The sequence below is a fragment of the Saccostrea cucullata genome, unplaced genomic scaffold, assembly GCF_032062105.1.
Source record: "Saccostrea cucullata isolate Sc308-1 unplaced genomic scaffold, CSIRO_AGI_Scuc_v1 ctg156, whole genome shotgun sequence".
Taxonomy (NCBI): Eukaryota; Metazoa; Mollusca; class Bivalvia; order Ostreida; family Ostreidae; genus Saccostrea; species Saccostrea cuccullata.
This window is the reverse complement of record NW_026930700.1, coordinates 1,414-14,252: the sequence shown is the minus strand read 5'-3', so window position 1 is coordinate 14,252 and position 12,839 is coordinate 1,414. Positions and strand designations below refer to the sequence as shown.

At 35.0% G+C, this 12,839-nt stretch overlaps 1 protein-coding gene across 1 annotated transcript; it reads left to right on the top strand.

Annotated features, from left to right (window-relative positions):
- Window positions 1-8,431: 8,431 nt before the first annotated feature.
- Window positions 8,432-10,836, top strand: LOC134229660 (tigger transposable element-derived protein 4-like). Its single transcript, XM_062711425.1, has 2 exons — window positions 8,432-9,745; window positions 10,504-10,836. The coding sequence occupies exons 1-2, from the start codon at window positions 9,053-9,055 to the stop codon at window positions 10,648-10,650; spliced, it is 840 nt and encodes a 279-aa protein (XP_062567409.1). The 5' UTR covers window positions 8,432-9,052; the 3' UTR covers window positions 10,651-10,836.
- Window positions 10,837-12,839: the final 2,003 nt, after the last annotated feature.

Here is a 12,839-nt window from a genome sequence, read left to right as displayed (position 1 = left end):
CTCCATTGGCAGCGTTGAAGGAGGTTTTGGAGCTGCTTTTCTGTTTCGCCTTATCTGATTGGTTAGATATTTAAACTGTATTATAATTAGCCAATCAGATATAATTCTTTAAACGTGAGAAAAAGTACAATCTGCTTGCATATAACGACATATTGATGTGTTTAACGGGAAAATTTTATATTTTTGAGGTATTATACACTCTTACATTTGTTTTCATAAAAAAGGGGGGGGGGTATTATCCATACTTCAGGTGCCTGTGGTTGGGATAGCCTTACAGGTCTTGGTAATGCTAAACATAAAGGTTGTTTGCATGTATACTCAGGGATTTATGTAGCTATTTTGTTTTACTACCGTTTTATATGTAAAGGGGAAAAATGAGAGCCGCAGGCTCGATGTGAGCGCCGGAGGCGCGAGTATTCTAGGGGGGTCCGGGGGCATGCCCCCCGGAAAATTTTTAAATAAATGGAGCAAAATCCTGCATTCTTAGAGCTTCTGAGGGTCATTTGTAGACCTTTACAAAGGCCACAAAAACTTCACTTTTTAGGGAAAATACTAAATAACACACACAAAAAAATTTAACCAGGTCAGGACTTTATTTAATTTTTTCTCTAAATATCTATCACAAATCAATTCTGTTTTTCATGTTTCACTACTAACATTGTTTTTGTTGTTACTCCATTCTTCCGATTCATAGTGATTTAAGCTCCAACTTACTCATCTACACTTTTCTTTTTAACTCTGCAATTGCACGCGTATCTTTCGACATTATGGACTTGGCACATGTTTACCGATCAATATCAAATAAAAGCTTGAATAATATATTCTTTCTTTTAAAAGCGTTTGAATGACTAGGATGGTAAATTAGCTGTAAAACTTCAATCGGACAAAAACGGAAAATTTCAGAACGATGTTTTAAATATTCTCCGTTTAATCGGAGAATTTTCTATCTGAAAAAGGGGAATTTTTGCACCTTTTTCAAGAGGGGAAAGGTACCGTTTACCGGTAGTAAAAACAGCCTTGATAAATCTCTGATACTATAGTACAGGTTAAGGACATGAGCAACCTTACCTACAGATAATTTTTCAAGATATATTTCAATTTCAGATTTTAGTGGCATCAGATATTTTGTTTATTCAAACTTGTTTTAGTAGACATGTACAACAACATATCTATATATATACATTAAAATGTAGCACACACTGTCACAGTTCCTTTAAGTAATGAAACCCAACTGTAGGAAGAAGATGATGAAGTTTATCTACTTAGTTCATGTCCTTATGACCACTGGTATCAGTGGTCAGTTCCATTGAGAGCACTTCTCACTTACTGTCTCTATAAATTCCGCTTTCACAAACAGAGGGGCATTAAATCTTATTTATCTGGAAGTCTGTCAGTCAGTAATGATTTTGAGAGAGGGTGTTATACATGTAAGTTATCAGTACTTGCGCCCAATTTTAATTTTCTATTACAATAAAATATGTTAAATTTAAATCAAGGATGTGAGTTTGACAGTCTGTCCATCTGTCACAAAAACTTTAACCTTGGTCATAACTTTTGAATGAGATGAAATAGGACATTCATATTTCATGTGTGCATAATTACCTGTGACGAGACCTTTTCAAATATATCGTGATTTTTTTTACCCTGTAACCTTGAAGTTTGACCTACTTTTCAAAAAATTTTCACATTACATGAAATTGTCCATAACTTTTGAAAAAGAAAAGGTAGGGCTTTCATATTACACATGTATATTACTTGAGACAAGATCTTTCTAAATATACAATGATTTTTTACCCAATGACCTTGAATTTTGACCTAATTAGCTCACCTATGCCGAAGGCTCAAATGAGCTTTTCTGATCAAAATTTGTCCGTTGTCTGTCATTGTTGGCGTTGTTGTTGTCGTTGTTGTCATTAACTTTTCACATTTTCATCTTCTCAAGAACCACTGGGCCAATTTTAACCAACTTGCCACAAAGTATCCTTGGGTAAAGGGGATTCAAGTTTGTTCAAATGAAGGGCCACACCCTTTTCCAAGGGGAAATAATTATGAATTAGTGAAAAATTATTGGCATCTTTAAAAAATTTTCTTCTTAAGAACCACTGGGCCAGGAAAGATGAAACTTGTGTGGAATCATCCTAAGGTAGTGTAAATTCAAGTTTGTTCAAATCATGACCCCCAGGGTTAGGGTGGGGCCACAATGGGGTATCCAAGTTTAATATAGGAATACATAGGAAAAATCTTTAAAAATCTTCTTCTCAAGATCACTGGGCCAGGAAAAATGAAACTCATTCAGAAACATCTATTGAAAGGGAAGATTTGATTTTGTTCAATTCATGACCCCCGGGGGTAGGGTGGGGCCGCAGTGGGGTATCCAAGTTTAACATAGGAATACATAGGAAACATCTTTAAAAGTCTTCTTCTTCAGAACCACTGGGCATGGAAAGATGAAACTTGTATAGAAGCATCCATTTGTAGCAAAGATTCAAGTTTGTTCAAATCATGACCCCCGGGTGTAGGGTGGAGCCACAGTGGGGTATCCAAGTTTAACATAGGAATACATGAAAAAATCTTCTCTAGATTCACTGGGCCAGGAAAGCTGAAACTTGTATAGAAGCATTGTTTGCTAAAAGGGAAAATTAAATTTTGTTCAAATCATGACCCCCCAGGGTAGGGTGGGGCCACAATGGGGTATCAAAGTTTAACATAGGAATACATAGGAAAAATCTTTATAAATCTTCTTCTCAAGATTCACTGGGCCAGTAAAGATGAATCTTGTGTAGAAGCATCCTTTGATAGTGATGATTCAAGTTGTTCAAATTATGACCCCCGGGGGTAGGGTGGGGCCACAGAGTGGTTTCAAAGTTTAACATAGGAATACATAGGAAAAATCTTTTAAAATCTTCTTCTCCAGAACTACTGGGTCAGGAAAGATTGAACTCATGCAGAAACATCCTCTAAAAGGAAAGATTTAATTTAATTTTGTTCAAATAATGACCGACGGGGTAGGGTGGAGTGGAGCCACAGTGGGGGTATCAAAGTTAAACATAGGAATACCTAGGAAAAATTTTTAAAATTCTTCACAAAGCCATCATTGATGATTGATCGATCATCAATTGAAAAGAATAAAAAAAGGTAATGTAGATTTGGAATTCAGGAGAATAGAGGAGCCATAAAGTGGATAATAACAAAGGTCAATACAAAGGCTTTATGATCAATAAAAAATTTCAGCTTATAAACAACAAAACCATAATGTGTCGCATTAATTCAAAAGCATTCTAAGGAAGTGTGGACTTTTTTAGTTTGTTTATATACCCCCCCCCCTTCCCCGGAACTCACTTTTATACTTAAATTTTTCAATACTGAACTAAATTTTGCTTTTACCTAGCCAGTTGGTCAGGTAAGCGATGTGGCCCCTGGGCCTCTTGTTTTCAAAAATTTAAATTGATCTTTCATCATAACTTTTGAATGAGAAGAGATAGCACTTTCATGTTACACTTGTGTATTACCTGTGACAAGATCTTTCTAAATATACTATGATTTTTTACCCTGTGACCTTGAAGTTTGACCAATTTTTAGCTCACCTCAACGAAGTTAGGGGAAAATATAAAGACCCTTGTATCGGCGAAACGTCCGGGTTATTTAGTTTTTTGGAGCATTTTAACTTTTTGAAACTTCTATGTCCTATTTGATTAATACATTTGGAAGATGTTTCTAGTGTGTTTCATTGTACCAGTTTTTTAACTTTCAAATGCTGCAATTTCACAAAGAATGACATAGGTTAATGTTTTTGGAGCAGGTTAACATTTTTGGTGCAGTTTTTGGTGTAGGTCTCATTTCCGAGTAATTATAAGCTTATGTTGACCAAACTTGCATGGATGGTACATTTAAGGGTGCATTCTACTAGGCTGGCTTCGGATGCTGATTCTGACCTACATTTTCTGGATTAGTGAAAAGGTTAGTTTTTTTTTTTTTATAAAGGTTTCATTTCCAAGTAACTTTGAGCTCTATGTTGAGCAAACTTGCATGGATGACACATCTTAGGATGCACACTAATGGACTTGCTTCAGATGCTGAAGTTGGACATACATTTTCCAGATAATGGACCCCCCCCTCCCCGTAAAAGTTATGGGTGCATGTCTTTTACCAAGAAACTATTAGGTTTATATAAACCAAACTTGCACAAATGATGCATCAAGGGATGAAAACTCTTAAAATTGCTTCAGATGCTGGATTGTAATTACGTTTTCATGAAAAGAACTAGTTTGAAGTTTTTATATAGGTCTATTCCAAAATATCAAATGAAAATTGCATAAAGTTTGCATTTTTGGATGTACACTTTTTGTTGGTTAATTGTGTGACTTTGCCTTACTTTAAAGACAACATTCGTTGCGGTGAGCTCTGTAATCTCTGATTACCTATGTTTAGAAAAGAGATTGGGCATAGAGATAGAGATATTTCATATTTGACAAGCGCATTGTATGTAACAAGATGTTTCCGAGCATGCTATAATTTTTAACCCCTTGACCTTCATGTTTAACCTAATTTTCAAAAATTTTAACTTTGATAATTACTTTAAAATTTTAAATGACATATGATAGGGTGTACATATTTGACACGGTGTGCCATGGGTAATGGCATCCCATCCACTAAGAAACCGAAAGCAGGGGACCATAACTCTTTAAATTTGCTTGTTTACTTATTATGCTGAATCAATAGTATTAAGGAGCTATTCAATTGAATAAATTTTTGACTCCACTGTTCAAAGACTAGAAGACCTTTATGTGCTAGTAAGGTGTCCATTGTCCTTCTGTCTGTAAACAATTTTTCAAAATGCTACTCATCCTAAAGTTTTGGTCTGATTTCAGTATGACTAAATGTTACTCAAGTGGACTTAGATACATAAATCTGTTTATCAGATTTTTCAGATTTCAATGGAGGGGGGGGGGAGTGGGGTAGGGTCACATAAGCTAGGGGTCCAAGGTTACATTGAATTAAAAGAAAAATCTTTAAAAATGTCCTACTTAAGAACCACCGTGGGTCAGAAAAGCTGAAACTTATTTTGAAGCATCCTGTGGTAGAGGGAATTCTAAATTGTTCAAATCATGATCAAATCATAGGGAATCCAAGTTTTACTTCTCAATGTTTAAGAAAAAATAAAGCTCAAAAATCTATATATTAAGTTTAATCTTCTCAAGAACAACTGGGCCAGAAAAGCTGAATCTTAAGTGGATCGAAGCATCCTCTGGTAGTGTACTAGATTCAAGTTTATTTCAATCATTATACCCTTGAGGGTAGGTTAAATTAATTGTGGCCACAGCTGCATTTCATTTCCGGAATTTTGAGTAATTATCAACTTTTCATTTCCGACATTTTTTTGTTTTCATTTCCGACATTTTCAGATAGAACCTTTAGTTACAGTTTTGAAGACTTTACCTATGAAAAATCTAAAGGAAAACATATAGTTATTTGTAAATTTATCAATGAAACAACTGTAGCAAAATGAACACAACTACCTTAATTAAAGTTTGAGAGATTGACTCAATGTTTACTAAATTACTCTGCGCAGATGTAAAGCAGAAAAAATAAAGTTCTGTGTAATAAGTGCATTATCAACCGGAGTAAAAACTGGATAAGAGTACATCAAGTGTCTTGGACAAAAGTTTGGTGCTGTCACTGACATTTACTTAAGTGCACATTAGCCTAAATGAGGGGAAGAAGTTGTATGTTCATTGAATTCTTTAACCTAGACTTATACGAGGGTTGTCCGTAAAGTTCGTGGACAAGCTGAGAATTGAATAAAAGTTGCGTCAATGATATTTATTATTAGCATATTTTTAATCCTTTACTAAATGTGAACTGAGGTATGTAAAATCTGATTCAATTTCAAATGTTTAAATACAATTATGACTTCATAATTAGACTAGGAATGGAGACCCGGAGCACCGCAAAATTTTAATTAAAAAGTTATTTATCACTTTATAAATTTCATTTGTATTTTATAAAATAAAGTAGAAATTTGGATGACATTTACATTATGAGGTTGACAAAAGTTATCACTTCAAAAGTGCAAAATTTGAACATTCAAAGTTGTAAAATGGCTGAGCAATCAAAGTTAGAACATGTTAAGACGCATCGGAATTGTTCAAAAAAGGGACGTTTTCGGAATAGGTGGAGCAGTGAGGAGTGATAAAATTCTGCATAGACATCGGATAAATACATACAGAGACCAATACATTTTGTAAACAACCGGGAAAAACTTAGTAAAAGGAGCCGTACATTAGTATTTAAGTGATATGTAATATTTTCGGACGGAAGGAACTGTTTACAGGATGACATGCGAGAAGGAAAACGATCATTCCGATATTGCAGTGTTGTAAAAAATGAACTTCGTAACGTGACTTTATCTTATTTCCATTAATAAAATCGTTTTTACGCGGAGAGAGATTAGAGGATTGCAGGATATGAGACAGGCATTATTAAATATTACTTTACGTATGAAACCTGAACATTTTGTGCGCATATTTATGACTGGTTAAAGCGACATATTTTAGAAATGTATTGAATGAAACGGTGACTATATTGAGAAAAGTTACATGTACTCGTATTATGCTTTTGACATCAGGTAACGTCAAGAATTTTCAGTTTAGTGCTCCGGGTATGAGTGTGTGCCTTTCTTAATCTGATAAAAATATAACTATTTGTGCTTAGATTTTGTTGAAAACTTGCATGTTAATAAAATGAAACATGAATTTAATGAAAATAATAGTTTCATATATTTTATCAATGTTTGTCAGTAATTATCAATGTTGTCCACGAATTTTACGGACAACCCTCGTATATTGCTACTTGTATGCATATATGTATATAATAAATAGATTTTTTAAAAATATATTTTAAATAAATATTTTGCAATAAATACATTTAAGATTTCATTTTCGCTAACTAGGAAAACATTAAATTGCTGCACAGGTAAATTCCGGAAATGAAAACGAAATTATGTCGGAAATGAAAACAAAAAAATGTCGGAAATGAAATAAAAAATTGTCGGAAATGCTATGCAGATTTCCGGAAATGAAATGCAGTGGTGGCCACAATAGGGAATCCAAGTTTTACATTGGAATAATTAAAACATTTTCTTAAAAAAAAAAATGGGCGCACTTAACAGGGCTCATGACATACCATAAATCTGGAAATTTTTGCTGTAGATAAATTTTTAGCAAATAAGCTAGTTCATTGCATTTGCAAAAAAATTTTTCTAAAAAAAAAAATTACCAATAAGAAAATGTAAACAAAGCAGTGGTCATTCGCAAAATTTTGAAACGTAAAAATTAATCAACAGCATTTTGACTAGAATTCGCAAAATAAAATCAACGTAAAAATTTCCAGATTTACGGTAATTAACACTGAAATTTTCAGCAAATGTTAATCATATTTAAGTGCATCTTAATTTTTTTTTTGTGGTAAAATATATTCATAAAAGATTTTATTATACCCTATGCAACAAGCTTTGGGAGGTATAATATGTTTTTGACTTATCCATCAGTGTGTCAGTCAGTCAAACCTGTTTTTTTTTTGTCAGCGCATTTCCTTATAAACCGCTTTTCAGAATTTTGTCAAACTTCGCAAATATTTATAGGACACAATGTGTAGATGTGCATATTACCATATGAAGATTTGAATTTGGTCTTAAGTAGTAAGTCATCAAAAACGGGCCCCTGATTCCTTTATTTTTCCAGGAATTTTGGAACGTACTTTGAGTTTTTGGGGAGCATGGGATATGTGAGCTTTTTATGCGCCGGAATTGATACGGGGCGTATATTGTTTTTGTCCTGTCTGTGTGTTTGTCTGTTTGTCAGTCTGTTGTCAACTTTAACCTTAGCCGTAGCTTTTGAATAGTGAGAGATAGAGACTTCATATTTGGTATACCTACTCCACTAATTAAGCTTTTTAAAATGACTCAAGGTTAATGACCTTGTGACCTTGAATGTGACCTATATGCTAAAAATAGCTTTTTCAATCTTTTTTAAACTTTTTTGCCGGGCATATAGTTTTCACAAACACATCTTGTTCTTTCATTATTCTTGAATGTTCATATTTAAGTGCATGCGCATCTTGATTTTTAAAAAAAATATGTTCAAAAATAAAGATTTTATTATTCTTGAACACAGGGTAGAGACTCCTACAGTGTATAATCAAGAATGCAGGGTAAAAAGATTTTACTGGACAACCCTCATACAAGCAATAATGTTATTTTGCAGTATGAGTGGTCTGCCACACTTAAATATTGACAATTCATTATGTATTTATAACATTTTTGTATGTAATGGTCTTGAAGACATATTGTCTATACATTTACTAATTTAGTATATAGGTGCAGAATGTGTATATTTCAAAATCAAGAAACATATAACTTAATGTTATGTACAGGTAAACTTCGGTATCTCGACATCGGATATGTCGACAACCTGGGATATGTCGACGTATGTCCGCGGTCCCGGCCGTATTTCCTATATAAATGATTAAAAAAAACTCTGATATGTCGACTTCGGTAATCTCGACAACCCCGCTTATCTCGACGTATATTTCAAGTCCCAGTAGCAAAATTTACCTGGTTTATGTCGATGTCAGGGCAATTTTCCGCTTCAGTGAACATAACAGTGCCCAGAATGGTCGCTCGTCGCGCACGGATAACCCCGTGAATCTTGACGCTGTCAGATTTTCACACCTTCTACATGTAAGCCATTTATTTTTTAATTAGACTCTTGTCCATGTTTATTCAAAATCAATTAATCCCAAGCGTATTCAGACATCGATGACACGATAATTGACCCTAACAGCTTGGGTACTTAATGAAAATGCATACATGATTATATTAATGTAAACACACAAACCTTATCATAAACCATAATGCACATAATGATGCACGCTAAGAAATTTACAAGGTGATTTAGATAACATCAAAGTGAAAATAGATTCAAGAAATTAAACAATTAAAATTTTGACTTTACTTATAAAAAGGAAATCATGGTTTAGGCCATCAGTATGCACCATGTCTCAACACAAGCCAGATAAGCAATCCAATGAAGGACCCGGTCTGAAACCCGGGGGGATAGTTGGATTATCTGGTGGTGTTAAACGAAAACTTAAAGTCCATTCTATTGAAACAAAGTTTCAAGCTATAACTGAAGTCGAAAGAAGTCAGCTGTCAAAAGCCGAGATTGCCAAGAAGTACGAAGTCCCCCACAACACCCTGTCTACGTGGCTAAAAAATGCCGAAAAAATTAAACTGGCCTATGAAGAAAGCAGTTTTGGACCTCAGCGCAAGAAAATGCGAAAAGCAACGTATGAAAATACGGAACAGGCAGTCCTACAATGGTTTAAGGCCGCCAGAGATAAGAACATTCCCGTATCCGGTCCCCTTCTAATGGCAAAGTCTGAGGAATTTGCTACCCAGCTCGGCGACACAGAGTTTAAATACTCCATGGGTTGGCTGGATAGATTCAAAGAACGTCATGCTATAACGTTCAAACGTGTGTGTGGGGAGTCAAACTCCGTAAATGAAAAGAGTACCGCTATGACAGAGTGGTCTTCAAATTTGAAAACCCTTCTTGACAAATACAATCCCTCTGACATATACAATGCTGACGAAACAGGCTTGTTCTTTCGTCTACTACCTGATAAAACTTTAGAGTTTAAAGGTGTAGACTGCCACGGGGGCAAAAGCAGCAAAGATCGGCTAACTGTGCTCGCTTGTGCAAACATGTCTGGTTCAGACAAGTTGCCTTTGCTGGTCATAGGCAAGGCAAAAAACGCTAGATGCTTCAAAAACGTGAAAAGTTTACCAACATCATACGAAGCGAACAGTAAAGCTTGGATAACTTCATTTTGACAATATATTGTAAGTTAATGATTCCACTATCAAGGGAGAAACGTTGCCTTGGTAGTTGACAACTTTCCAGCGCATCCCAAAGTCACGGGATTCAATTGTCTCTATTCATCCCCCTAACACAACCAGAAAACTCAGCCAATGGACCAGGGCATTATTCAAAACCTGAAAGTCCATTACAGGAAACTGGTCATTCTGAGGCAGCTGAAAGCAATTGAAAATCAGACAGAGCTCACTATTAGTGTCCTTGACGCTATGCGTATGCTTAATCAAGCCTGGGCAAAAGTCTCGGAAAAAACAATTCAAAATTGTTTCCGACATGCCAACTTCACCAGTGCACCCGAAGAAGAGGCTGTGTTCGAAGATGAAGACCCTGACGATGACATCCCCTTGGCTGCCCTCCGCTTGAGAATTCCCCTTGATGAGTATGCTGGAGTTGATGACAACGTAGAGACATCCGAGGCCACCATTACCGCTGCGATTTTTAGAAAATATCCTTTGGCTATGTCACGAGGACGCCGGTGAAGATGATAGACGCACAGGCACTACCAGTCAAAAAGCCACCTATGAAAGCAGTTTCAAGTGCCGTTGAACTCATCTGGACCTGGGCAGAGATGACAGAAAACACAAGTGACCTACTTCCCGCACTGCAGAAAATTCAGCAGCGTATTACCGCCGAAGAATTGAAATCAGCCGATCGTCGCCAGAGCTGCATAACAAACTTTTTCCAGGACTGTGTTGCTGAACGTGATATTCATTGAGAAAGTGATATTCTAAAAGACTTTGTGATATTGTGCTGACTAGTGCATTGATTCTGTGTTTTAAACTTGTGATTTGTTCTAAAAGACTTTGATATAGTGCTGACTAGTGCATTGATTCTGTTTTTAAACATAAATTAAAGTTTTTCTTATGTTTTTAATGTGTAAACGTAACATTTTAAATGTTGATTTAAACAGTTGTGCTTTGCTATTGAAAATGTACTATCTTGTCTTGTTTATCTCGTAAAATAAATTAAAAAAAAAAAAAATTTTTTCACTTGTTAAATGTAATTTTTTTGCATTTATACTGCACTAAGAATATCCTGTTATGAATAATTGAGAGTTGGCACAGGAAATATAAATTATGCTAAAGAATGCCATGTGCTTATTTTCAAGTACCTTTATCAATATAAATATTTAATAATATTTTGAATGATTATATATACAAAGTCAACAAAATGTAATAATAATAGAAATTGTCGAATACTTTGATGTTTCAACGATTGATCATGCACGTGAAAAAAACTTGTCTACCTTCCTACACAGTGGAAATACATTTACTAATCTAGTATATTGCAGAATGTGTATATTTCAAAATCAAGAAACATATAACTTAATGTTATGTATTTATAATTCAGCTTTTATTATTTTAGAATCATGGAACTTCGACGATCACAGAGGATTAGACGTCCCCCCCACTGGTTCTCCGACTACGTAGTGGAGTTTCCTGTAAGTAATAAAACGGAAAAATTCATTTTAGAAGATTTCAATTTTTTGGAAGGGGGTCAAGTAGGGATAATTATGATCATACATGTTGACCCGTTGGGTGCAAGTCTAACGCTTAATACTCGGAAAAAGCCTGTACAATCTACTCCTGTTTCATCCGTAGGGGATTAAATAGTATGCTGCAAAAGGCAGTAGCCTTTAACATAGGAAGCTGCACACTGTTGATGTAATTATGTCCATCAGCAATTTTGTCTGTCAGTCCATCCGTCTGTTCATTAATACTTTTACTATGATATATATTTTTATGTGCCCAGAATCGATAGAACCGGGGTGTATATTGTTTTTGTCCTGTCTGTCTGTTTGTCTGCAAACTTGAACCTTTGCCATAACTTTTGATCCATGAAAGATAAAGACTTCATATTTAGTATGCATACTCCACTAATGAAGCTCTTTCAAATGACACTAAGGTCAATGACCTTGTGACCTTGACTGGGTCCTACATGCTATAAATAGCTTTTTTAATGCAAACTTTAACCTTCACCATAACTTTTGAACCATGAAAGATAAAGACTTCATATTTGGTATGCTTACTATATTAATTAAGCTCTTTCAAATGACATCAAGTTTAATGACCTTATGACCATGTTAAACTTTGTTGCAGCTGGGCGCATGGTGTTTCACAAACATATCTTGTTTGTTACTGACAAACAGTTTTCAATGAAATTTTGAACAATAGTAGAATAATACCATAAGAACAAAACACCAATAGAACTTATTTCACTATGCATATCTTTCTATAGGTATTTTAAAAATGTTATCCACGAACATGATGCTTTTGTTGTGAGGAGTTAACTGAGATAATGTATAGTTTTCAAAGTTACTTTTTCAGACTGTACACAGGACTTTGCTAAAGAGAAAGGTTTTTAGCTCACCTGAGCTGAAATCAAGCTCAAGTCAGCTTTTCTGATCACCTGTTGTCCATCTGTCTGTCTGTCCTTCTGTCTGTTGGTATAAACTTTTCACATTTCAACTTCTCAAGAACCATTGGAGCAATTTTAACCAAAATGGATACAAAACTTCGTTGCATGAAGGGAAGTTTGTATTGTACAAATAAAAGGCTAAGCCCTCATACAATGGGAGATAATCAAGAAAAGACAAAAATAGGACGGGGCTGTCATTGGCCATTTAAAAATCTTCTTTACAAGAACCACTAGCTGGCTCAGAAAAGCTAAGACCGAAGAGAATGTGGAAGCATCCTGGGGTAGTGTAGATTATATAAATGCATGGTGCCTGTTTTGGAGGGTAACAGTTGAAATTGACACCCCATGGAAAACCATAGTTGACAATGGTTTTCCAATGGATGTCAATTTCATCTGTAACCTCGCAAAACAGGCACCATTTAATTTATTATTAAATACTGAATGTCTTATTGATTTAGGATGTCAGAAAAAAAATTGATCATTTTT

What these genes read in the sequence shown, in the direction of transcription:
- LOC134229660 (XM_062711425.1), top strand. Translation starts at nt 9,053, where the DNA reads ATGTCTCAACACAAGCCAGATAAGCAATCCAATGAAGGACCCGGTCTG. An exon ending in GCAGCAAAGATCGGCTAACT is followed by an intron (nt 9,746 to 10,503) that starts GTGCTCGCTTGT and finishes ACCTGGGCAGAG; the next exon opens with ATGACAGAAAACACAAGTGA.